Here is a 23,025-nt window from a genome sequence, read left to right as displayed (position 1 = left end):
GACAGTCCTGCAGCTTGTTTCACGCAACTATTTTTTTTTTCTTAAAAAAGAAAATCGAGGAAACATGTACGTGGGACACGCGTCCGTCTTAAGAGACCAAGTTGCTGTATTTTGACAAACGTCTACACCTGCGCATAAGCACGGCCCTGATAAAGACTTGGACCGTTTCCATCGTCCCAAAGCTCCTTTCCCGTTCCACTTTGCGCACCCCGCCCCCCACCTCCGAGAGCCCTGTCCGGGGGTCTAGTCCCGAGGGTGAATTTTTGGCGGTTCTTGGGGTCTCCACTCTTTGTGTCTGCTTTGCCCACCGCGTGTTTGCGATCTAGTCTGGGAAGTGAGTTAAATATTAATATCACCCGAGCAGGCGATCGCTGAGCGGAAACACAAGCACGCCGAGGTCCGGGTGGACCGCGGGGCTCCGGGTGGCCGCGCGTGGCCGGGCCCAGGGAGCCTCTTGGAGGCGGGGGGACCACACGGTCCCCGGGCGGGCGGGCGGGCGGCGGAGGCCTGGCCGCGAGCCGCCCGGGGCCTGGAGCTCCTCGCCCGGCCCGACCCGGCCCAGCCGGCGGGCGGCGCCGCTGGAAGTGACGCGGCGAGGGCGGGGCCGCGGGCCTGGGGAGCAGTGCCGCCGCCGCGCCTCGGCCGGGAAGCGATGTAGGAGCCGCCAGGCCGTCCCCCGTCCTGTCCGGCCCGAGCCCCGCGGGCCGCCGCCGCCGCCGCCACCATGAAGAAGCAGTTCAACCGCATGAAGCAGCTGGCCAACCAGACCGTGGGGAGGCGAGTGCGCCGCGCCGGGCCGCCGGGGGTCGCGCGGGCCGGGGGTCGCGGTCGTGGGGGGCGGGCCGGCTTCTTCCGCGCGCCCGACCGCTGCGGGCCGGGCTGAGGCTCCGCCCGAGGCCGGCGGGGCCCAGGGTCGGGGTCTGCGCCACGCCGCGGCCTGGAGGCCCGCTCTGGGCCGCCGCCTGGCCCCCGGAGACCGGCCGGGCGGGCAGCGCCTCCCGCTCCTACCCCTCGGGGTCCCCACTGCCCCGCGGAGCATCGCCCTCCTGGGACTGGAACTGCCCCGCGTCCTTCCCTACCCCGGGATCGGGCAGCCCCGGGCCGCCGCCTGGGGCTACAACTCCGATCACTGGTGTGTCGGAGGCTGCCGGGCTTGGGGGCGGCATTCCCAGCCTTCCCGTGTGGCCCCCTGCTGCAAAACCTCACTTGCAAGTGCCTGGGGGCGGGGGATGGCGGGGAGGGCGAGCAGTCAAGAAGCAAGGGTCATAAGCCCAGCGGATCTGCCTAGTGAGTTTCAGAACGCCCTTTGAGGGAGTTACAAGCTGGTGTTGTCTCTAGACCAGAGGCGAATATGAACTGGACAGCTTGACATTTAAAAAAGCTTGGGGGGAAAAAAATTAGAAGAAAAGGATTCTGGAAACGCCTAGCGCCAGTTTAAAAATAAGTATCATTTTAAAAAGTCTTTCTCACTTTGGGTTTGGAAGCAGCTCCTGCTCCCTGCTTCTTTGGGATTCCTTGACTGCTTGACAAGCCCTGATTCTGAAATGACAGGAGAGAACAGAGTTATTAGACGATCCGGCCATTGGGACAGGACTGGTCTGTGGTCTTGAGAGCTTCATGAAGATGACCGTCACGTGCTGTGTTACCTGGGGCAGAATTTTCAAGGTCTATCCAGGGCAAGTTAGCTGTATGGTAGCGATTTTGCTGTTTATTCTGGGAAGAGAGATGAATGCGGGAATTTTTTTTTCACCGCGTTGGCTTCTTTTTTTTCAGCAGTTCAGTCAAAGGGGGAGTTCGGTTTGGCCAAAGCACGTGGGACACTTCTTTTTTGTGTGTGTGTATGAAAATACTTTTACTTCCTCTTGAGTTTTCTAAATGTGCTCTTTACTGTTTCGTTTCCCTCAACTTTTTGCTTAGTTTTGTTGTTTAGGTCTTTTTGGTACCCCACCCTGTTAGCTTGGGGTGCGTTTATCCTTTTTCCAGAGTTCATTCCTGTCTAGGCTAAAGCCTAAATGTGCCTTATTTTCTGTTATTTGTGGGGAAATGATAGAAATAACGTGGAGAGGAAGGTTGACAAAGTATTGTGGTGGTGGCGGTTGAGTCGCTATGTCCTGTCGGATTTGCGACCATGGACTGTAGCCTGCCAGGCTCCTCTGTCCATGGGATTTCCCAGGCCAGAGTACTGGAAAGTGAAGTGGCTCAGTCATGTCTGACTCTTTGCAACCCCATGGACTGTAGCCTACCACGCTTCTCCGTCCATGGGATTTTCCAGGCAAGAGTACTGGAGTGGGGTGCCATTTCCTCCTCTGGGGGAATCTTCCTGACCCAGGATTCAAACCCATGTCTCCTGCATTGCAGGCAGTCTCCTGCATCCCAGGTGAATTCTTCATGGCTAAGCTACCAGGAGAGAGTATTGGTGATGGCTCATGTTTCACTCAAGAATCTGGGAATGAGTTACAAGATAATTCTGTGAATTTTCTACCCCTCTTAGTGTTCTCAAGAACATGCATCAGAGAATCAATATTTAGTGAGTGTCAAGATGCATTTGTCCCAGAGAGTCATTTTGGCCTGCTTATACATTGTATCAGGCAAGTGATTTTTTTTTTAAACAAAGTTCTGAGGCTTTAAAAGCTGCAAAGCTGGTTCAGGGAAACTGTTCAGGGTGTCTTTGGCCCCTGCTTCCTCTGTCGCAGCTTCTCTTTTTATACGTTTAAATTCTAGCCATCTTGCCTACTTTCAGTTTTCAGTGGAGGCTATACTTTTCTTTCATATTAGCCTCTACTTGGAACTATCAGAAAGAAGTCTCTTTTACCACACCTGCCTGGGTCACCTCCCACTTGTTCCTCAGGTCTCCTTGGAAAGCTCTCTGCCTCTAAAAGGGCTTCTCTGGGACAAAGTTTGGATGTCCCTCCTTGGCTCTTTCCTAACCCCATACAGCACCTGTTTTTCCATAATGTAATTGCTTCTTTACTTGCCTGCATTCTTCATCGCGCTAAACATTTAAGAATGTTTACTCTTTCTTCTTTGATTCCCAGGATCTTCTGTGGTTCCTATCACTTGGCAGATCCTCAATAAACATTGTCAAATGAATGTAAATCCAGCTCTCACTAGACTGTTCAAGTGGTATGGGAAAACGAGAACTGGACAGAATGAGTGGAGTGATGTGACTCACCCTAGGACTGTAATTCTGGCTCTGACCTTTGACTCTGTTTGAAAATCTTTATTGCTTGATGCGGTGTAGGCTGCAGCTATACAGTAGTATTAAGGGTGTGGAAATTATGCACCTCAAATCAAAACTGTTTTTACTGGAGAACCTGTTGCTTTACTGCTGTTGATTTCCTATATATGTTTGTCTCTCCCCCCTCTCCCTACTTAAGTAATTGTAAAGGACTAGGGAGGCAAGATGGAGGAGGCAGGAGAGAGCCTGAAATTCTTATTGGGCAGAAGCAGATAGTTGGTGGATACCAGAACCAGGCTTCTGGATGTATTGGGGTCAAAACAAAGGCTACCACACACACACTCACTAGTGAGTGAAGTTGTATGTGTGAATGACTTGCCCACAGTGTGTACAGCCAGTTTGTGGTTCTAGGTGGTGTCTTGCGATGAAGTATTCTCTTTGCAGAATGAGGACCTGTGAGTAACCCCACTGTGAGGTTCCATGGGGCTGACATGTGGGAGAATTAGTAATGGCTGGAAGGAGTGAGTTCTCATGATGCAATTTGTTTGCAATGGGTGGATGAGTCTGTTTCAGAAGGTGGTTCAAATGAGGTGGTCTCCTGAGGTGGGTGTCCCAAAGGAGACAATGAGGATGGTTCTTTTGTGCCCCTTGTCTTTTGTTGATTCATCTATTCAACAATTGTTGGGCCTAAACTGTGTGTGAGTATGTGAGGCATTGGAGTCTGTTTCTGCCTCCCTGTTTCTGCCCTGAAGGAGCTCAATGCATTTGTGGAAGAGATAGGCAAGCAAAGAAATAATTGTTACCCTGAGATACGTGCTTTCAGAGGGCTGGCTAATGCTGGTTCTTATTGGATGGGGGAAGGTAACAAACAACAGAAGAAAGCTTGGGCAAAGCCTTTTGGCTTTGTTTTCATCTCCAAGCACTTTCAGATTTCTTTTGTGTTAATGAGGTCTCCCTTGGTTGTATGAAAACCCATTTCAAGCTGCCATAAGAGAAGATGGGAATTAATTGGCTTATATGTGACCAAAAAATATCCAAAAGGAGTCTGGCTTCAGGCTGGGCTGGATCCAGGGGTTCACTCTCCGGACAAGCTGGGTCCACAGAAGGACCCCTCCCCGTCCCCACCTTCCATCATCCTCAGTTCCATTCCCAGAAGCACGGAAAAACCTTTTCTCCCAGTCACTGTCTCCAAAGATCCACAGTTGACTCAGTGCTTCTGACTGGGTCCCCTGCTTCTCCCTGGAGATGGGTGTGGAGTCAACACCCATCTAAACCTTAGGGACTGAGAGTGGGGGAGCACTGGCTCCCCAAGGGAAACCGGGCTGCTGGTTAGGAAACAAGACACATCATGTCAGGTCTTTCGTAGTCTGATTTCCTGGACAGAGGAGCCTGGCTACAGTGCACGGGGTCGCAAAGAGTCGGACATGACTGAGCACAGCCCAGCACAGCAGCAGCAAGAAGCAGGCATTTTGTTCTTTGAAAATCCTTGGTGCACATAATCCAGTGGACACAGGTGGCGATTTGGAGGAGGTGATGCCCTGCCAGGAGGAAAGTGTACACGGGATGAGGACTTTGAGGAAAGTTTAGTTATGAGGTTGGAGTGTCCAGGAGAAAAGGAATCTGAAGGACTAACCAGGAGAGTTATGACCTAGGTGAGGCTCTGGGAGGGAGTGTCTCATTGGGTGTGGGTTCCTGCCTTGACTGAAGTACTCCCTAGAGGTTCAAAGCTTTTGAGATAAGCCAAGGTTACAAACTCAAATACCTGGAGGGGCCAGACGAGTAAAATAAATGAGTGACTGAAGACAGGTAAGGGTTGGGGACGTGTCCCTCCCTGCCCCCCTCCTACGGTCTCACCAAAAAGGGCACATGAGAATATGCACCCAGAGTGACTCAACCTTTGCAACTTTCTAGAAAAGCCTGAAATCTGGATTTTAATGAAAGTTTGCTGCTGTTAAGTCGCTTCAGTCGTGTCCGACTCTGTGCGACCCCATAGACAGCGGCCCACCAGGCTCCCCTGTCCCTGGGATTCTCCAGGCAAGAACACTAGAGTGGGTTGCCATTTCCTTCTCCAGTGCATGAAAGTGAAAAGTAAAAGTGAAGTCGCTCAGTCATGTCCCGACTCTTAGCGACCCCATGGTCGCTACCCCATGCAGCCTACCAGGCTCCTCCATCCATGGGATTTTCCAGGCAAGAGTACTGAAAGTTTAGGTGGTATTTAATGCAAATGAGACAATCACTGTGATACTGGGACACACAAAATCCATCATTGGCCAGATTTGGCTTGTGGGTCACCAGCCGGCAATTGTTGTCTAGAAGGACCTGGGACTTCAGGATCCCTATTATTATTTTTCTTATTTTTCCTGTACCTTACCCTGATATTATTGGAGAAGGAAATGGCAACCCATTTCAGTATTCTTGCCTGGAGAATCCATGGACAGAGGAGCCTGGTGGGCTACAGTCCATGGGGTCGCAAAGAGTTGGACATGACTGAACAACTAACACATACCCTGATATTATTACATTCTCGGTTCTTTGGATTTGTTGACGAGCTCATTCTTCTCTTTATAGGGGTGGTTTAGTCATTAAGTCATACCTGACTCCTGCAATCTCATGGACTGTAGCCTGCCAGGCTCCTCTGTCCATGAGATTTTCCAGGCAAGAAACTGTAGTGGGTTGCTGTTTTCCTTCTCCAGAGGTTCTTCCTGGCCCAGGAGTAGAACACACATCTCCTGCATTGCAGGTGGTCTCCCTCACTGCAGACGAATTCTTTACGCTGAGCCACCAGGATGGAAATCTTTAAAAGATTTGATAGTATTATTCATCAGCTTCTCTCTAGTTGCTTGGTACCAAGTGCTGTACCAAACCAGGGCTTCCCTGGTGGCTCAAATGATAAAGAATCCGCCCGCTATGCATGAGACCTGGGTTTGATCCCTGGGTTAGGAAGATCCCCTGGAGGAGGGCATGGCAACCCACTCCAGTATTCTTGCCTTGAGAATTGCCATGGACAGAGGAGCCTGACAGACAACAGTCAGTTGGGTCGCAAAGAGTCAGACATGACTGAGCAACTAAGCACACAGCACAGTACCAAACCACCTGGCTTGGTTCTTGCTACTGGCAACGATCATTTCTATTTTAGAAAGAGGGAAATGACTTGCCAGGTTCACACAGCTACTAAGAGGCTGAGGCATGACTTGAGTCCTGGGCTTCTGACTGTGGATCCCACGTGCTTCCCACTATACAATCTGGGCTGCCTTTTCACCAGGGAAGGATTAATGTTTATTAAATGTCCTTGGTGCTTATTAAGCTGCTGGGCTCAGTGCTTTGCATAAATTATCCCGTCGCCCTCTTTCAGTAACTCCAAGAGGTGATTTGTTCCTGATATAATGATAAGGAAGCCAGAACTCAGAGAGGTCATCAAGCTAGTAAATGACAGATTTAAACTCTGGATTCTAGTTCCAAAGCAGCTGTAAATTCATACTTCACGTGGGAACTCTTAGGTAAGAAACCTGTATGAGTCGTGAGTGATGCTTTTGTTAAAATCCTTGAGGCTGAGAGTTGGATATTGCTCTAGTTTAGTGGCTCTTACCAGGTGTCGTTTCACCCCCTGGAGGACATTTGGTGACGTCTGGAGAACCTTTTTTTGATTGTCCTGACTTGGTTGGGGGAGGGGTAGGTGGCGTCCTGAGAGGCTGCTACATATGCTACAATGCACCTGATGTGAGAGCCTCAAAGCCCAGACTTATCTGATCCCAAATTCAAGACTGCTGAGACTGACAAAGCCTGTTCTAGTCCCTCCAGGATCCGGACATGTGAATTATCCAAACCAAGGCACCAATGTGTTCTCTTTGGCTTATTCAGTCCTTTTTTTTTTTTATTTTAACAATCATTGGCTCATATTTTTATCTATTTTTTAAAATATATTTTATTTATTTATTTGGCTGCACCGGGTCTTAGTTGTGGCACTCTGGATCTTAGTTGCAGCATGCGGGATCTGTTTCCCTGACCAGGGATCGAACCCCGGACCCCTGTGTTGGGAGCTTGGAGTCTTTGTTGTGCTGTGCTTAGTCGCTCCGCCGTGTCCTACTCTTTTTGAGGCCATGGACTGTAGCCCGCCAGGCTCCTCTGTCCATGGGGATTCTCCAGGCAAAGAATACTGGAGTCTTCATTGGCTCCTATTCAAAAATGAGAAGTTTTCATATGAAAACCTGGATTTCCAGCGGCTTGTAAAATCTCAGAAGACCTGGCAGTGCCTGCCACCCCTCCCGAGTACAGGAGGCAGGAGCTGAGCTCCTGTTCAGCCCAGTCCCTACCTGGCTTGTTTTAGTCTGTTATTGGGTTGGCCAAAAAGTTCGTTCTAGGTTTTCCTGAAGATATCACGGAAAAATCCGAATGAACTTTTTGGTCACCCCAATACAGTCTTTGCCGACCCTCCCTGAAGGTCACAGATATCTACTGACCTTCTCCCCCGCCCAGGTGGGCAGCGCTAAACTCTCAAGGTGAGTCAGCAATACCCCTCTATCCACACACCCAGAATAGCCCTCTGGAGCCACGCAGACTCCATCTTGTCTTTTCCACGATACAGCCCTTGTTCTTGTCAGCATCACATCCTACATCCCTCACCTGCTCTGGGCTTTCCAGGTGGCCCTGCTGGTAAAGAATCCGCCTGCAAGTGCAGGAGACATGGGAGACTTGGGTTTGAACCCTGGGTTGGCAAGATCCCCTGGAGGAGGGCATGGTAATGCCCTTGGGATTGCCTGGAGTATCTCCCAACAGGAGAGCCTGCTGGGCTATAGTCCACAGGGTCTCAAAGAGTCAGACACAGCTAAAGCGACTGAGGATGCACCCCCTTCTCTGCTGCCTCATTTTACTCACGTTGAGTTTCTCTGAACAGTAATTCTGAGACAGAGGAGGCAGCTGTGCTCTGCTCCAATCCGAGTGGATTCCATCCAGCCTCTGCTTAGAGCATGGGTGGTAAGGAATCTGGTACCTTTGCAGCTTCTTCTGAACCTGATCTTCTGTGGCCTTGTGATGTACTTTACATATTGTGAAATCCTAGAATAGCAAACAGGGTATTTATAGGTGAGTGAAAACCCATTATTCACCAAGAGGGGGAAAACAAAAAAACCCAAAGGATGTGGTCACATAGCATCGTTTTCACATATCATATAGCATATGCAATGCAGGAGACCCCAGTTTGGTTCCTGGGTCAGGAAGATCCTCTGGAGAATGGATATGCTACCCGCTCCAGTATTCTTGAGCTTCGCTTGTGGCTCAGCTGGTAAAGAATCCGCCTGCAATGCAGGAGACCTGGGTTCGATCCCTGGGTTGGGAAGATCCCCTGGAGAAGGGAAAGGCTACCCACTCCAGTATTCTTGGGCTTTGCTGGTGGCTTAGCTGGTAAAGAATCCGCCTGCAATGCAAGAGACCTGGGTTCGATCCCTGGATTGGGAAGATCCCCTGGAGAAGGGAAAGGCTACCCACTCCAGTATTCTGGCCTGGAGAACTCCATGGACTGTCTAGTCCATGCGGTTGCAAAGAGTCAGACACAAAGTGAGTGACTTTCCCTTTCAGTTTGTGCCTGTGATTCCCAGTGTGTACAGGGCCGGCCTCACCAGGGTCAGGTGTAGGGTCCCGTACTCTGGCATAGGGTCCTAGGGTCAGCCTGTGTGCCATGCATTCTTCTCAGACTGTGGATGGTTTTGCATATTGTTCTATTTCTGTTTCTCACATATAGATAAATGCCATTATAATTAATCAAGTATAAATCCATGTAAAAATATTATTATTGCACTCCCATCTGCTTTGTGTGTGTGTATGTGTTCTTAAATGTAGATACCAAAAGTATAATAGGCCCACAGTCCTTTATCCAAAACCTCTGGGGTCAGATGGGCTTCAGAATTCAGAATTTTTAAGATTTTAAAGAAAAGTGCACATATGCGGTTATTATTAAATATAATATCTCCAGTACTGTCTGAGGCACTAGCCCATAATCATACATGTTAATATTTCTATAGCAAAATATATGAATGTATTTCACATTAAATGGAATCCTTAAGATTATAAATAGCTTTGTGTTGGCTTAGGTTAAGTTGTGTCGTCAAATGAGTTGCAAAGAAAAAGTTGTTTGTTTGTTTTTTTTAATTTTAGAGTGATGGATAAGGGATTGTGGACCTGTAATGTTCCTGGTGAGAGAGTCTGAAATTTTGCTTTACATAATGTCTCCTATTTTCCAAAAAGTTGGGAACCACAATTAATACTCTGTAAGGAGGGAGTCACAAACTCAAATGCCGGGCAAGCAAAATTAGTAAGTGAAGTGGTAGACAGGTGTAAGGCATAGGGCATGGTGAGGACTATGAACCTAGTGAGGCATGTTTAAAGAGGGCAGATGGGACCTCCCCGGCAGTCCAGTGGTTAAGACTTGGCCTTCCGGTGCAGGGGCCTGCAGGTTTCATCTCTGGTCAGAGAGCTAAGAACCCACATGCCTGGCATTCAAAAAACCAAAACATGAAACTGAAGCAATATTGTGACAGATTCAATAAAGACTTTAAAAATGGTCCATATCAAAAAGAGAATCTTAAAAAAAAGGGATATCTACTCTCAGCTCCAGCACTTGTTGCTGTGGTGAAATGTGTATACATTGTAATCACATCTCCCCTTTTTAAATAATATTTATATTCCAGAATGCAATTTCTTGGTGTTTAAATGCTCACAACCAAAAAGAAAAAATTAGTGTAAGTCCAAGAAAATATAACTTTAGGCTTTCTCTGGTCTTGGGCTGCCTGCTTTGACCTCTGGTTTTAGAGACTAACTCTTATGGTATGAACGTTGGACAGTAGTATTTTGAGAATGAACTTAATTCGCTTCCTCTTAAGATGGGGGACCAAACATTTGTTCTGTCATCATTCATTATACTTAACACACATGTGATAGATGTTTTGAGTATAAAATTCATAATAAAAATGAAACATTATTGTTTAGGCATTTTATTTTAGAATTGCCTTATTTTCCAGCCAGTGGGAAGTTTTCTTTTTCATCTATGACATTGAAACTCAATCTTGGAAGTCATCAACCTTGGAAAAGGGAAGGAAAGCCCTGTGTTAAAATAGGAGCCTCTTTTTAGGATAAAGGAATTAAGGGAGGTCGGAGAAGGCAATGGCACCCCACTCCAGTACTCTTGCCTGGAGAATCCCATGGACGGAGGAGCCTGGTGGGCTGCAGTCCATGGGGTCGCTAGGAGTCGGGCATGACTGAGCGACTTCACTTTCACTTTTCACTTTCATGCATTGGAGAAGGAAATGGCAACCCACTCCAGTGTTCTTGCCTGGAGAATCCCAGGGACAGGGGAGCCTGGTGGGCTGCCGTCTATGGGGTCGCACAGAGTCGGACACGACTGAAACGACTTAGCAGCAGCAGCGGCAGGTTATAATGCCTCTATCTTTTTCATGGCCATAGTGAGCTGAGGTGACATTGCCCACCTGCCCTGGATTGGGACAGGGAAGCGCCCTTCATCCCTCTCTTCTGAGACCATTTCCCCCCGGTGATCTCAGCCCCATCACTGCCACCACACGACTGACGACTCTCAATCTTATGCGTCTGGCCCTAGCATCTCTTTGTCCCTAGACTGAACATCTCCACTTTAAGTGTCCTGCTAACATTGAACTCATGAACTTCATCCCCAGATTGATCTCCTTTCCTTGGATTCCCTAGTCTCCAGGTCGACAAACTTTGGCCTGCAAGCCAAATCCTGCCCACCACCTGCTTTGTAAAAAAAAAAAAAAAAAGAGCCATGCGCTGATGCAGCGGAGCTAAGTAGTTTTAGCGGTGATCGTCTGGCCCACAGAGCCTATGCTGTTTACCATCTGTTCCCTTTACTGAAGAGCTTGCTGACTCTTGCCCTAGTGTGTGGAATGCCACCACACCTACTCAGTCGCCTGTCAGGCCCGCCCTCCCCCTCCAACCCCCCCTTGTTCATATCCAGGCTGTCACCACCATCTGGCAGTTCTGCCTCCTGAGTATCTTTTGACTTGGTCTCTGCCCCTTGATGACCATTCTTCCAATGACCTTAGTTCAGGCTTTCGTTTTTGTTTTTTTTTTCCACCTGGACCCACAGTGTCCTTCCAGCTGGCTCTGCTGGCTTGAGCCGATTCTTATCCCTTCTGAGAAACATCTAGCTCTCCTCTTACTTTTGACGTGGCCTGTCACTGTTTTAATGATCTTAGCCGTTCCCCTCTAAATTATTATTATTTTTTTCCTGATGAATTTTCTGGAGTTTTGAATCCATACGTTTGTAGGAAATCAGTATTTTTGTGGTCACTGTACTGCAAATTGGGGATTCCCTGGTGGTTCAGTGGTAAAGAATCCACCTGTCAAGCAGTAAATGCAGGTTCGATCCCTGGGTCAGGAAGATCCCCTAGAGAAGGGCATGGGAACCCACTCCAGTATTCTTGCCTGGGAAATCCCATGGACAGAGGAGCCTGGCGGGCTGCACTCCATGGGGTCACAAGAGTTGCACAAAGCTGAGCGACTGAGCAGCAGGCATGTGCTGCAAGTCTCCTGCTAACATGACAGCATGGTCATTTCCTTTGCAGAACATTTACAGCAAGTATGTCCCCCAGCAATGCACAACACCATACAAGACATGACGAGTGCCATGTCTCATCATCACCCTCGTAGCCCTAGACAAGTGGTTATTTTTGGTTGTGCTGGGTCTTTGTTGCTGTGTGCGGGCTTTCTCTAGTTGTGGTGAGTAGGAGCTACTCTTCACTGAGGTCTGTGGGCTTCTCATTGTCGTGGCTTCTTTAATCGAAGAGCACAGGCTTTAGCTGCACGGGCTTCCGTAGTTGTGGCACATTGGCTTAGTTGCTCCTTGGCATGTGGAATTTTCCCAGCCCAGGGATCACAGCTGTGTCCCCTGCATTGGCAGGTGGGCTGCTAACCGCTGGATCACTAGGGAAGTCCAGATGTTGTCTTTTTTTAAATTTACTTCTTATTTTAATTTTTTCCACTAAAGTCGAAATGACCGTTGTCGCTATATTTGTGTTTCCTTGTATGTTCAAGTTTTCTGTATGTCATTTGTGTATTTAATTGCCATGGAATTAATGTTCAGTTGTCAGTTTCACTGTTCAGTTACCAATTCAGCTCAACCAATGTGTATTGTGCATGTGTGCTAAGTTGCTTCAGTTGTGTCCAGCTCTGTGACTCTGTGGACTGAAGCCTGCCAGGTTCCTCTATCTGTAGGATTCTCCAGGCAAGAATACTAGAGTGGGTTGCCATGTCCTCCTCCAGATGATCTTCCCGTCCCAGGGATTGAACTTGTGTCTCCTGCAGTGGAAGATGGATTCTTTACCACTTTGCCACCTGGGAATATCCAATGTATATTGAGAACCTGTCAAATGCTAGGACCTAGGGTAACTGATGCCTAGGAACTTGAGTGGGAAGACAGACACACAAACAGATAATTCAAATACAGCCAAATGTATCTATTCTAGTGGATTTTAGGTGTTAATAAGTAAATATTAATGCCATATCTTGATTTTAAATAGGTAGAGCCTATTTGTAGCAGATGAAATGAAAACATATTCAGTTCACCGCAGCGCTCTGGGTTGTAAGATTTGCTTCCTGTGTCTTGATATTTCACAGCTTGTTATTTGCATAGACCTCTTCCTTTTAATTAGTCTTAAGATGTTTCTCTTCCTCTCCTTTCCCTCAATTCTTTTTTAGGTGTCTTCCTTATCAATAGTCTAATCTAGTAGTCAATTTGATCTCTCTTTTAATGTTTCATCAGCATTTCTTCTATGGTTTCTCAGTGTTCTTCCACATGGGTTAGCCAAGTTTTTGCCTCCTAGAGTTTAAATCATAAATTGTAGACTAAACAAAAGCTGAAATAAATACAAATATTTAAATATATAAATGTTCAGAACTACATGGAAATTCTTGTAGGCAACTACCTGTTACCTGTCAGCGTGAACATTTACACATCTACCAGCTTGGATTTCACATGGTCATTGGATACTTTCAGATGCATTGCCTGGAGTGGCCACTTGAACCCATGCCCAGCTGTACCTTGGGAAAATATACCAGAGTATTTCTGCTTCACTAGCTGTGGTGACTGCTAGGCTAGATGGAGCAGGGGCTCTGGCTTGTGGTCTCTGAAATGTGCTGGGGGCTCAATGAAGCTTTTCTGACATGAGATACTTTAGCAGTGTTGGTAACAGGCAGGAAGAGATGATAGGTGATTAAGAATTCCAAGAGAGAAGAAAAATTCATAGTGGAAAACCTAAAACCCTGAAAATTATCAGATCAGATTGGTCGCTCAGTCATGTCCGACTCTTTGCGACCCCATGAATCGCAGCATGCCAGGCCTCCCTGTCCATCACCAGCTCCCGGAGTTCACTCAGACTCATGTCCATCGAGTCAGTGATGCCATCCAGCCATCTCATCCTCTGTCGTCCCCTTCTCCTCCTGCCCCCAGTCCGTCCCAGCATCAGAGTCTTTTCCAGTGAGTCAACTCTTCACATGAGGTGGCCAAAGTACTGGAGTTTCAGCTTTAGAAGGAAGAAAGAAGGAAACTTTCTTCCTTCCAAAGAAATCCCAGGGCTGATCTTAAGTATGGACTCGTTGGATCTCCTTGCAGTCCAAGGGACTCTCAAGAGTCTTCTCCAACACCACAGTTCCAAAGCATCAATTCTTCGGCGCTTAGCCTTCTTCACAGTCTAACTCTCACATCCATACATGACCACAGGAAAAACCATAGCCTTGACTAGACAAACCTTTGTTGGCAAAGTAATGTCTCTGCTTTTGAATATGCTATCTAGGTTGGTCATAACTTTCCTTCCAAGGACTAAGCATCTTTTAATTTCATGGCTGCAGTCACCATCTGCATCTGTGATTTTGGAGCCCAGAAAAATAAAGTCTGACACTGTTTCCACTGTTTCCCCATCTATTTCCCATGAAGTGATGGGACCGGATGCCATGATCTTAGTTTTCTGAATGTTGAGCTTTAAGTCAACTTTTTCACTCTCCGCTTTCACTTTCATCAAGAGGCTTTTGAGTTCCTCTTCACTTTCTGCCATAAGGGTGGTATCATCTGCATATCTGAGGTTATTGATATTTCTCCCAGCAATCTTGATTCCAGCTTGTGTTTCTTTCAGTCCAGCGTTTCTCATGATGTACTCTGCATAGAAGTTAAATAAACAGGATGACAATATACAGCCTTGACGAACTCCTTTTCCTATTTGGAACCAGTCTGTTGTTCCATGTCCAGTTCTAACTGTTGCTTCCTGACCTGCATACAGATTTCTCAAGAGGCAGATCAGGTGGTCTGGTATTCCCATCTCTTTCAGAATTTTCCACAGTTTATTGTGATCCACACAGTCAAAGGCTTTGGCATAGTCAATAAAGCAGAAATAGATGTTTTTCTGGAACTCTCTTGCTTTTTCCATGATCCAGTAGATGTTGGCAATTTGATCTCTGGTTCCTCTGCCTTTTCTAAAACCAGCTTGAACATCAGGAAGTTCAAGGTTCACGTATTGCTGAAGCCTGGCTTGGAGAATTTTGAGCATTACTTTACTAGCGTGTGAGATGAGTGCAATTGTGCAGTAGTTTGAGCATTCTTTGGCACTGCCTTTCTTTGGGATTGGAATGAAAAGTATATTCTTTACTTAATATTTTTTTGGTCTATAAATTGAAAAAAGACAACTATATCTGACTCTTGAACAGTGGTAAAACTCCACTCAGCTCTTATTTTCAAATTAGCTAATGAAAGGTTGTGTGTAGATCCATATGATCTCAAGTCCAGAATGACTGCGGTATTGCAATTCACAAGTCCCTGGATGCATTTCGATCCAGTAGGAGAAGAAGTAAATGGGTTCTTCAAAGTTTAAGAGGCTTTAAAACCAGTATACTCAGTTTTCTTCACTTCGTGTGAGTGAATGATCATCTACTGCTGAATAGACGGTTGTGCTGCACATGGAAAGTCTACCGAGGCATGATTCCCACAGTGCAGCTTTTAGTTTCTCTACTTTCCGTCATACTTGTTTGTCCTCTCTTATAACCTTTTCGGTACTCTCAGTGCTTTTGCATTTCTGGACATGCTAGGATTAATCATAATTCCCAAACAACCCCAATATGGCAGAACTCAAACACATGATCACCCATGACCACTAACACCCAACTTTTTGAAGTCAGGTAGTATTGACTAGCTTTTGTTCTCCTCTGTGGAAGACCATCATTAGAAAGACTTCTGTTCCAGCTTCGGGGACCATTGCAGTGGATCTGGGGAGCCCTGACATGCAGAAGGTTGAGAAAATTAAGTCGGTTTTCTTTAGGAAGACAATTCTGGCAGCAGGTGGAGGAAGGGAAAGAGGAGAAGGTGAAAGGAGGCTAGCTAGGAAGCTCTGGAACAGACTGAGGGAAGTGGTTGTGGCCAGAGCTAAGACAAGGGCACTGGAAATTGACTTGAAAACACATTTAACAGTATGATGTGTGAGGTGAAGGGAAGAGGTGTACAGTTAGATGTTACTTACAGAAATAGGTAACACCATGATACGTGGCTTTTCCAGTGTTTTACAATACTTCTCTCTTTTTTTAAAACATATAATTCAATGATCTACTTTTTTGACTGTGCTTTCTCTTCCACTGATTTATGGCTTTAGTGTGCCTGTATGTATGTGCACACCAGTTTTACTAACTGTTGATCGGTAGCACGTTTTGAATCTGGTACATATGGTTTCCATGAGCTCTTCTTTTTCAGGTATTCTTTCCTGTTTCTGTCTAAAAATGAATTTTGGTATCACTTTTCTAGTTCCTAGAAAAATTCATTTAGGATTTTGATTGATACGGAGCTCCCTCACTTATCCAAACAATATTTATTGGGTGCCTGCTATGGGCTAGATCCTGAGGAGACAGAAATAACTAAAACCCAGGAATTGTGGTCTAGGACACCTGTGAGCTAGACCTGGGGAGAATTGATATCTTTACAGCGTGAGCATGACACATCTCTTTATGGACCCAGAGCTTTTCTGTGCTTCCTAAATATTTTGTTGCAATAGTTCTTGTTGACAATAGTGCCTGATTAGTGTAATTGGTAAGCATGGGTCATGTTGATGTTTGCATATACTTTACAGCTTCTCTAGCTACAGTTGATAATTTTGTTACTTCTTTGACTTTTCTGTATATATAATATTATCTGTGTTTGTTTCTATTTCTTTTGGTATTATTTTAATGATTTCTTTTTCTTTCCTTATTTAATTAGTTAGACTCCCCAAAATAATGTTTAGCTGTATAATTGTTTATAGCAATATCGTGTAAAGGGCATGTTTTTGCACCTCTGATGGGCATTCCAAAAACATGATAAGGAATGCTGCTGCTAAGTCTCTTCAGTCATGTCCGACTCTGTGTGACCCCATAGACGGCAGCCCACCAGGCTCCCCTGTCCCTGGGATTCTCCAGGCAAGAACACTGGAGTGGGTTGCCATTTCCTTCTCCAAAGGAATGCTTAAATCCTGCTAAAATGCAGATGTCCTAACCCGAATGCTTTCCAGTGGAAATCAGCAAGCATTTCCCTCTACCCTTCTCTCTCTTTTCTGGCCACATCACTTGGCATGTGGGATCTTAGTTCTCCAACCAAGGATCAAACTTTTGCCCCTTGCCTTGGAAGCGTGGAGTCTTAATCACTGGACCACCAGGGAAGTCCTTCTGCTCTTTTCTTTTAGCCTCACACCTTTTAATATGTATGATGAGCCTTTATTCTGTGTCTTAGTCATAAGATTGACAGGTGATCTTCTGGGAAGAATGCTGAACTTGTAGACGTTCACCTGTATGGAGAAAGCAATTGCAATGCACTTAGGCTAAGGAAGGACTTGGAAGAGAAAGTTAGAAATAGAGGAGGTTTTATTTTTTAACTTATTTCTTTTAATTGGAAGATAATTGCTTTAGAGTGTTGTGTTGGTTTCTGCCATACATCAGCATGAATCAGTCATAGGTATACATGTTTCTCTCCCTCTGGAACCTCCCTCCCAGCCCCCAGCCCATCCCACCCCTCTAGGTTGTCTCAGAGCACCAGGCTGAGCTCCCTGTGTTATATAGCAACATCCCACTAGCTATCTGGTTTACATATGGTAATGTATATATTTCAATGCTACTCTCTCAATTTGTCCCATCCTCTCCTGCCCCTACTATGTCCATAAGTCTGTTCTCTACATCTGCGTCTCTGTTCCTGCCCTGCATATAGATTCATCAGTACGATTTTTCTAGATTCCATATATATGCATCAATATTTGATATTTTTCTCTTTCTAACTTATTTCAGTTTGTATAACAGGCTCTAGCTTCATCTACCTCACTAGAATTGATTCCAATTCTTTCTTTTTTTATGGCAGAGTAATATTCCATTGCACTTATGTGCCACAACTTCTTTATCCATTCATCTGTTGACAGACATCTAGGTTGCTTCCATGTCCTGGCTCTTGTAAATAGTGCTGCAGTGAACATAAGGGTACATGTGACTTTTCAATTACGGTTTTCTCAGTACATGCCCAGTAGTGGGATGGCTGGGTCATATGGTAGTTTTTTATTCCTAGTTTTTAAAGAAATGTCCATTCTGTTCTTCATCGTGGTTGTATCAGTTTACATTCCCACCAACAGTGCAAAAGGGTTCCCTTTGCTGCTGCTGCTGCTAAGTCACTTCAGTCGTGTCTGACTCTGTGCGACCCCATAGACGGCAGCCCACTAGGCTCCCGCGTCCCTGGGATTCTCCAGGCAAGAACTCTGGAGTGGGTTGCCATTTCCTTCTCCAATGCATGAAAGTGAAACGTGAAAGTGAAGTCACTCAGTCGTGTCTGACTCTTAGTGACCCCATGAACTGTAGCAGGCTTCCTCCGTCCATGGGATTTTCCAGGCAAGAGTACTGGAGTGGGGTGCCATTGCCTTCTCCCTTTGATGAGAGGAGTTTAAATGGAGCATATGTGATGATATGTTCATAGAACTTGTCAAGTGGTCAATAGGTCACGGATCAACGGACTTAATTGTAGTCTTTGAATCTTAGAATAGTGTTTAGGAACAGATTTGCTAACCCACAGATTTTGATGAATGTTTTAACAATCCTCTCCCCAGAAAAAAAATCTCCACAAATACACACTTGTATATAATTTCATGGACTTCCCAGACATCTTCAAGCCTATGGACAAGAACCCCAGGATTAAAGGAAACCCATTTATATGGTCTGCAGCTCAGGAAGCCTACTGGTGATCAGAGAGATGCTGGGCTGCAGTTTCCAGGCTGTGACCTGGTCTTAATGTACAGATGGGTCCCTCACACATCTGTCTATTGTTCTGCTGGTCTCCAAAATACACACTCGAGGTCTCTCTGAGAGCCCTCCCCTGCCAAAAGCAGAAATCTGGTTCTCTAATTGATGAGATTTGATGAGCACATCAAATTACTGCCCCTTAGTATAAATCAGCTTGTTGGGCAGGTTGTTAATTTAGTTGTTTTTTAAACTTGTAGATGAGGGCATGAGGAAGCTGACATTGCTTTAGGGCAGTGGGGGTATGGTAGGAGGTGAACGCGAGATCCTCTCTGTGCCGCTCACTAGCCAGCTCTCTCTCTGACCTTGGCTGCGTCGGCCTCCCTACTGTGTTTCCACAGTTGTCCGCCAGAGAACAAGCCTGGGTGTGTTTAGGAAGTTGGCAGGTGATAAGGAGACGCTATAAGACAGTAAGGAAACAGTCTGAGACAGCAAGTTAGTACTGGGGAAAAGAGTCAGGTGAGATCCCACCTCGCCACTCCATGCCAAGATAAATCCCAAATGGATTAAGAGTTTTGTGTAAAAATAAAACCATAAAATGAATAGAAGGAAATATGAAAAGAACTTCATGCTCTGCCTTACAAATGCAGAGAATGAACAATAAAAGATAGCCTTTAGATTTAGCCACATAACTAAAATTCTGTCTATCATAGATCATAATTAAAATTATGGTGAATGAGTAACTGTGAAAAATCAAGAGCAGCCACAACAGAGGGTTAATATCCTTAACATATAAAGCGTTCTTACCAATCATTTTAGAGAACTCTACTGGGGCTTCTTTGGTGTCTCAGGCAGTAAAGAATCCACTTGCAATGCAGGAGACTAGTGTTTGAGTCCTGGGTTGGGAAGTTCCCCTGGAGAAGGGAATGGCTACCCACTGCAGTATTCTTGCCTGGAGAATCCCATGGACACAGGGGCCTGGCGGGCCACAGCCCATGGGGTCACAAAGAGTCAGACATGACTGAGCAGCTAATACTTTCACTTTTCACTTTCACTGCCATAAGCAAATACCATGAGCAGAAAGTCACAGAGGAAGTACAGATGAGCAGCAAATGTGTGAGACTCTCCAGAATTCAAGGAACTGAAGAAGCCCCACAGCGCTTTGAGACTCCATTTTTCATTGACCAAATTGGCAGAGTTGAAACTCATGCTGTACTGCTGCCTTGGGAGAGGGGAGGAAGGCTGTGTCACGCACTGCTGGTAGAAGTGCAGAGTGGCTTTCTTTTCCAGAGAGAAATTTGCCATTGTGTTTAAGAACCACTTCCATGTAGGGGAGGAAGGATAAATCGAGACTCTGGAATTGACATATACACACTACTATATTTAAAATAGATAACCATGGGACTTTCCTGGCGGTCCAGTGGCTAAGATTCCACGCTCCCAATGCAGGGGCCCTGGTTCCTTCCCTGGTCAGGGAACTAGACCCCACATGCCACAGCTAAAGATCTCACATGCCACAACTGAGACGTTGTGCGGCCAAATGAATGAAGATAAATAAAATATTTTTTAAAAAAAGAAAATACATTCATTAAAAAAATAAGATAGGTCTAACCAGCAAGGACCTACTGTATAGCACAGGGAACTCTGCTTAATAGTCTGTAATCACCTAAATAGGGAAAGAATTTGAAAAGGAGCAGATATATAGATGGGGGGGGGTTCAGGATGGGGAGCACGTGTACACCCATGGCGGATTCATGTTGATGTATGGCAAAACCAATACAATATTGTAAAGTAATTAGCCTCCAATTAAATACATTTAAATTTAAAAAATATGTATAACCGAATCACTTTGCTGTACACCCAAAACTATCTCAACATTGTAAATCAACCATAGCCCAATATAAAATAAAAATTTTTAAAAAGAGAAAGATCTACTTCAAAAGTCTTAGCCCCAGATTCTCTGTCTGCCACCTGACTGAAGTCTCGTACTCTCAGATTTCTCTGTAATCCAGTTCCTCCTGCCCTCGTTGAAGCCCCGTTCCTCCTCCAACCTCAGTCACCCCGGTGGCCTCCCTTTGACACCACTTTCAGAACTCTGTTCAGCCTGCCTTTTCCTTTGGCCTGTTGTGCAGCCCAGCAGCCTGACGCCTTTATCTTCTTGGCAGCTTCACTCCAATACCTGGGATGCAGGGCGCGGTCCAGAAAGACCATCCAATTGTGCAGGTTAGGGCTGCCAAAAGTTTATGGCCTCCGAGCTCCGCCGGGCTTTTCATACTGCTTTCCTATCCTTGGCCGAGTTTCCCATCCCATTTTCCTAAGTGTCTTCGCCAGACTTTTTACTTTCCTCAAACCTACTCCACCCGGCTCCAGACACACCCACTCTCCTCAGATGACCTGCCTCCTAACTGCCGAGAAGACGGGCTGCTGCCCCCGGTTCTTAGTCCCTGATGCTCAAGGGGTACCATCTTCACACTCGTCCTTGCTTCTCCTCTGCCCACCGCAGGGGCCTTTCTTCATCGGTCTTCCCCAGTCTCTTCTGCATCTTCAGGTCTCCCTCCCTTCGTTGGCTCTTTCTTCTTGACTGCTGACTGTGTTCAGGTTTCTCTCCACTTTCTGAGAAAGCTTTGCCTCTCCCCCCTCCACCCTGCATCTTGGCTTCCAGGAACCATTCTCCTCATACTTTCCTGTCCTCTCTGCCACCGTTTGCATTTTTAACCAGTCTCTCAGCCTCGCTTCCCTCCCCGCCCCTCCCGGGGGACTCGCCTTCTGCTCCCTGCCTTGGCTCCTCTTCTGTTGTGATCACAAGCCTTCCGTCCTCAGCCTCCATCTTCCCATCTTCTCTATAGGATTTGGACTGAACTCCCCTAAATCCATGTTTGCTGCTCGTCCTTACAGCATGATCTGAACTCCCCCCTCCAGACGCCTCTTCTGTGCTTCAGAACCATACAACAAAAAACCACACATGCATCAAACCATATATACATCCATCAAAAAACACACAGGACGGCTCCACCTGAGCGTTCAGCAGAACCCTGAAACTCGGCATTTCTGGAGCTGCCCTCATCGAACTGACCTGCAGATCCTTCCAAATCTCCTCTCTAGGTGAAGAGCCTTGTTATCCAGTCAGCCACTCAAGACAGAAACTTGGCGATCACTCTAGGCTCTTCCTTCTCGCTTCCCATCCACATCACATCACCAGGACCTGATCACTGTCCCTCTGTAAAAACTCCCGTCCTGTCCTCTGCCTGCCCACTGCTTTCTTTTTTTTCTCCCCCCTTGTTTAAACATTTTTTGGTTGTGCCGGGCCTTCGTTGCTGCGTGTGGGCTTTCTGTAGTTGTGGTGCACAGACTTCTGCTGCAGTGGCTTCTCCCGTAGCTAAGCATAGACTGTAGCTCACGGGCTTCAGTAGTTGCAGCACACAGGCTTGGTAGTTTTGGCGCACGGGCTTAGCTGTCCCACAGCGTGGGAGCTTCCTGGCCAAGGATTGAACTGGTGTCCCCTTCATTGCAAGGCAGTTTCGTAACCACTGGATCACCAGGGAAGCCCTGCCCACTGCTTTCTTACCTGGGGTCTGGACCCTCCTCTTCCCTTACTTGGATCTCATATATGTGGGTCTCTCTCCAGTGTGTCTTCCCCTCAGTCACTTTCCACACGGTTGCCAGAAATATCCTTCCAAAGAAAAATCATTGTAATAACGGTAGCTTACATTTATTTGGGTGCTTACTGTATACCAGGCACGATTCCAAGTGCTAGTTGTGTACCGACTCACTTAATACCCAGCTCAATTGTATCGGATTATCTCCTTTTATAGGTGAGAAAACAGAGATTCAGTACCTTGTCTGAGACCACAGAACTTGTAAGTCTGTCTCCAGAGGCTATACTCTCAACATCCTGTGATGAAACAGTAACTGAAACCCTGTGAGAGGGGCATTCTAGGAATTAGCACCTCACATGTATGATCTCTTTCAATCCTTTCAGGTCTCTAACTTCGAAATTCAGTATCTCTGTTTGGGGGTTTCCCGGGTGGCTCAGTGATGAAGAATCCGCCTGCCAATGCAGGAGACATGGGTTCGATCCCTGGGTCAGGAAGATCCTCTGGAGAAGGAAATGGCAACCCACTCCAGTAGTCTTGCTGGGAAATCCCATGGACAGAGGAGCCCTGCGGGCTACAGTTCATGAGGTTGCCAAAGACGTGGAAATGACTGAGCAACTAAACAACAATTTCCATTTTTCCACATGAGGAAACAGAGGCCCAGAAACGTGAAGTAACCTCGTACTTACACAACTCTTAGGTGGTGGATGGGGCCTTGAGCCCTTGCAAACTTAGCCCCCTCATCTACCCACAAGGAGCTGGGGGTGTGTGAGGGGGTACCTTCTGAAATCAATACTTTTGTGAGTGTTTTTCTATTCTCCTTTCAAAGTTATAGGTGGCAAAGGAGGTATGCATGTGTAAGGTGTTCTCACTTATAAGAGCATTTGTAGTGGTAAGGAAAGATTAGCTTCCTGTTTGAATGATATCCAGATGTGATAAAATACCAGATTAGCCCTGTGATGCTGTAGAAATTCCTCTGCTCACTCAATGTGCTCCATTCGGATTGCTCTCTCT

General features: G+C 46.4%; 1 protein-coding gene across 6 annotated transcripts in view; it reads left to right on the top strand.

Moving 5' to 3' along the window:
- Nucleotides 1-612: 612 nt before the first annotated feature.
- Nucleotides 613-23,025, top strand: part of ARHGAP17 (Rho GTPase activating protein 17) — a 100,553-nt gene continuing 78,140 nt past the window's right edge. For 2 of the 6 annotated variants that reach the window (XR_009733521.1, XM_061401462.1), the window contains exon 1: nt 613-777. Coding sequence is in view for 4 of the 6 variants with exons in the window: in XM_061401462.1 (XP_061257446.1) it covers nt 725-777 (53 nt within the window). In the remaining 2 variants the exon portion in view is untranslated. The remainder of the gene's footprint in view (nt 778-23,025) is intronic. The other 4 variants (XM_061401461.1, XM_061401463.1, XR_009733522.1 and 1 more) reach the window with 2 other exon arrangements.

The sequence above is a fragment of the Bos javanicus genome, chromosome 25, assembly GCF_032452875.1.
Source record: "Bos javanicus breed banteng chromosome 25, ARS-OSU_banteng_1.0, whole genome shotgun sequence".
NCBI classification, from domain to species: domain Eukaryota; kingdom Metazoa; phylum Chordata; class Mammalia; order Artiodactyla; family Bovidae; genus Bos; species Bos javanicus.
Note: the sequence above shows the minus strand (reverse complement) of the source record. Positions and strands in the feature narration are given on the sequence as shown.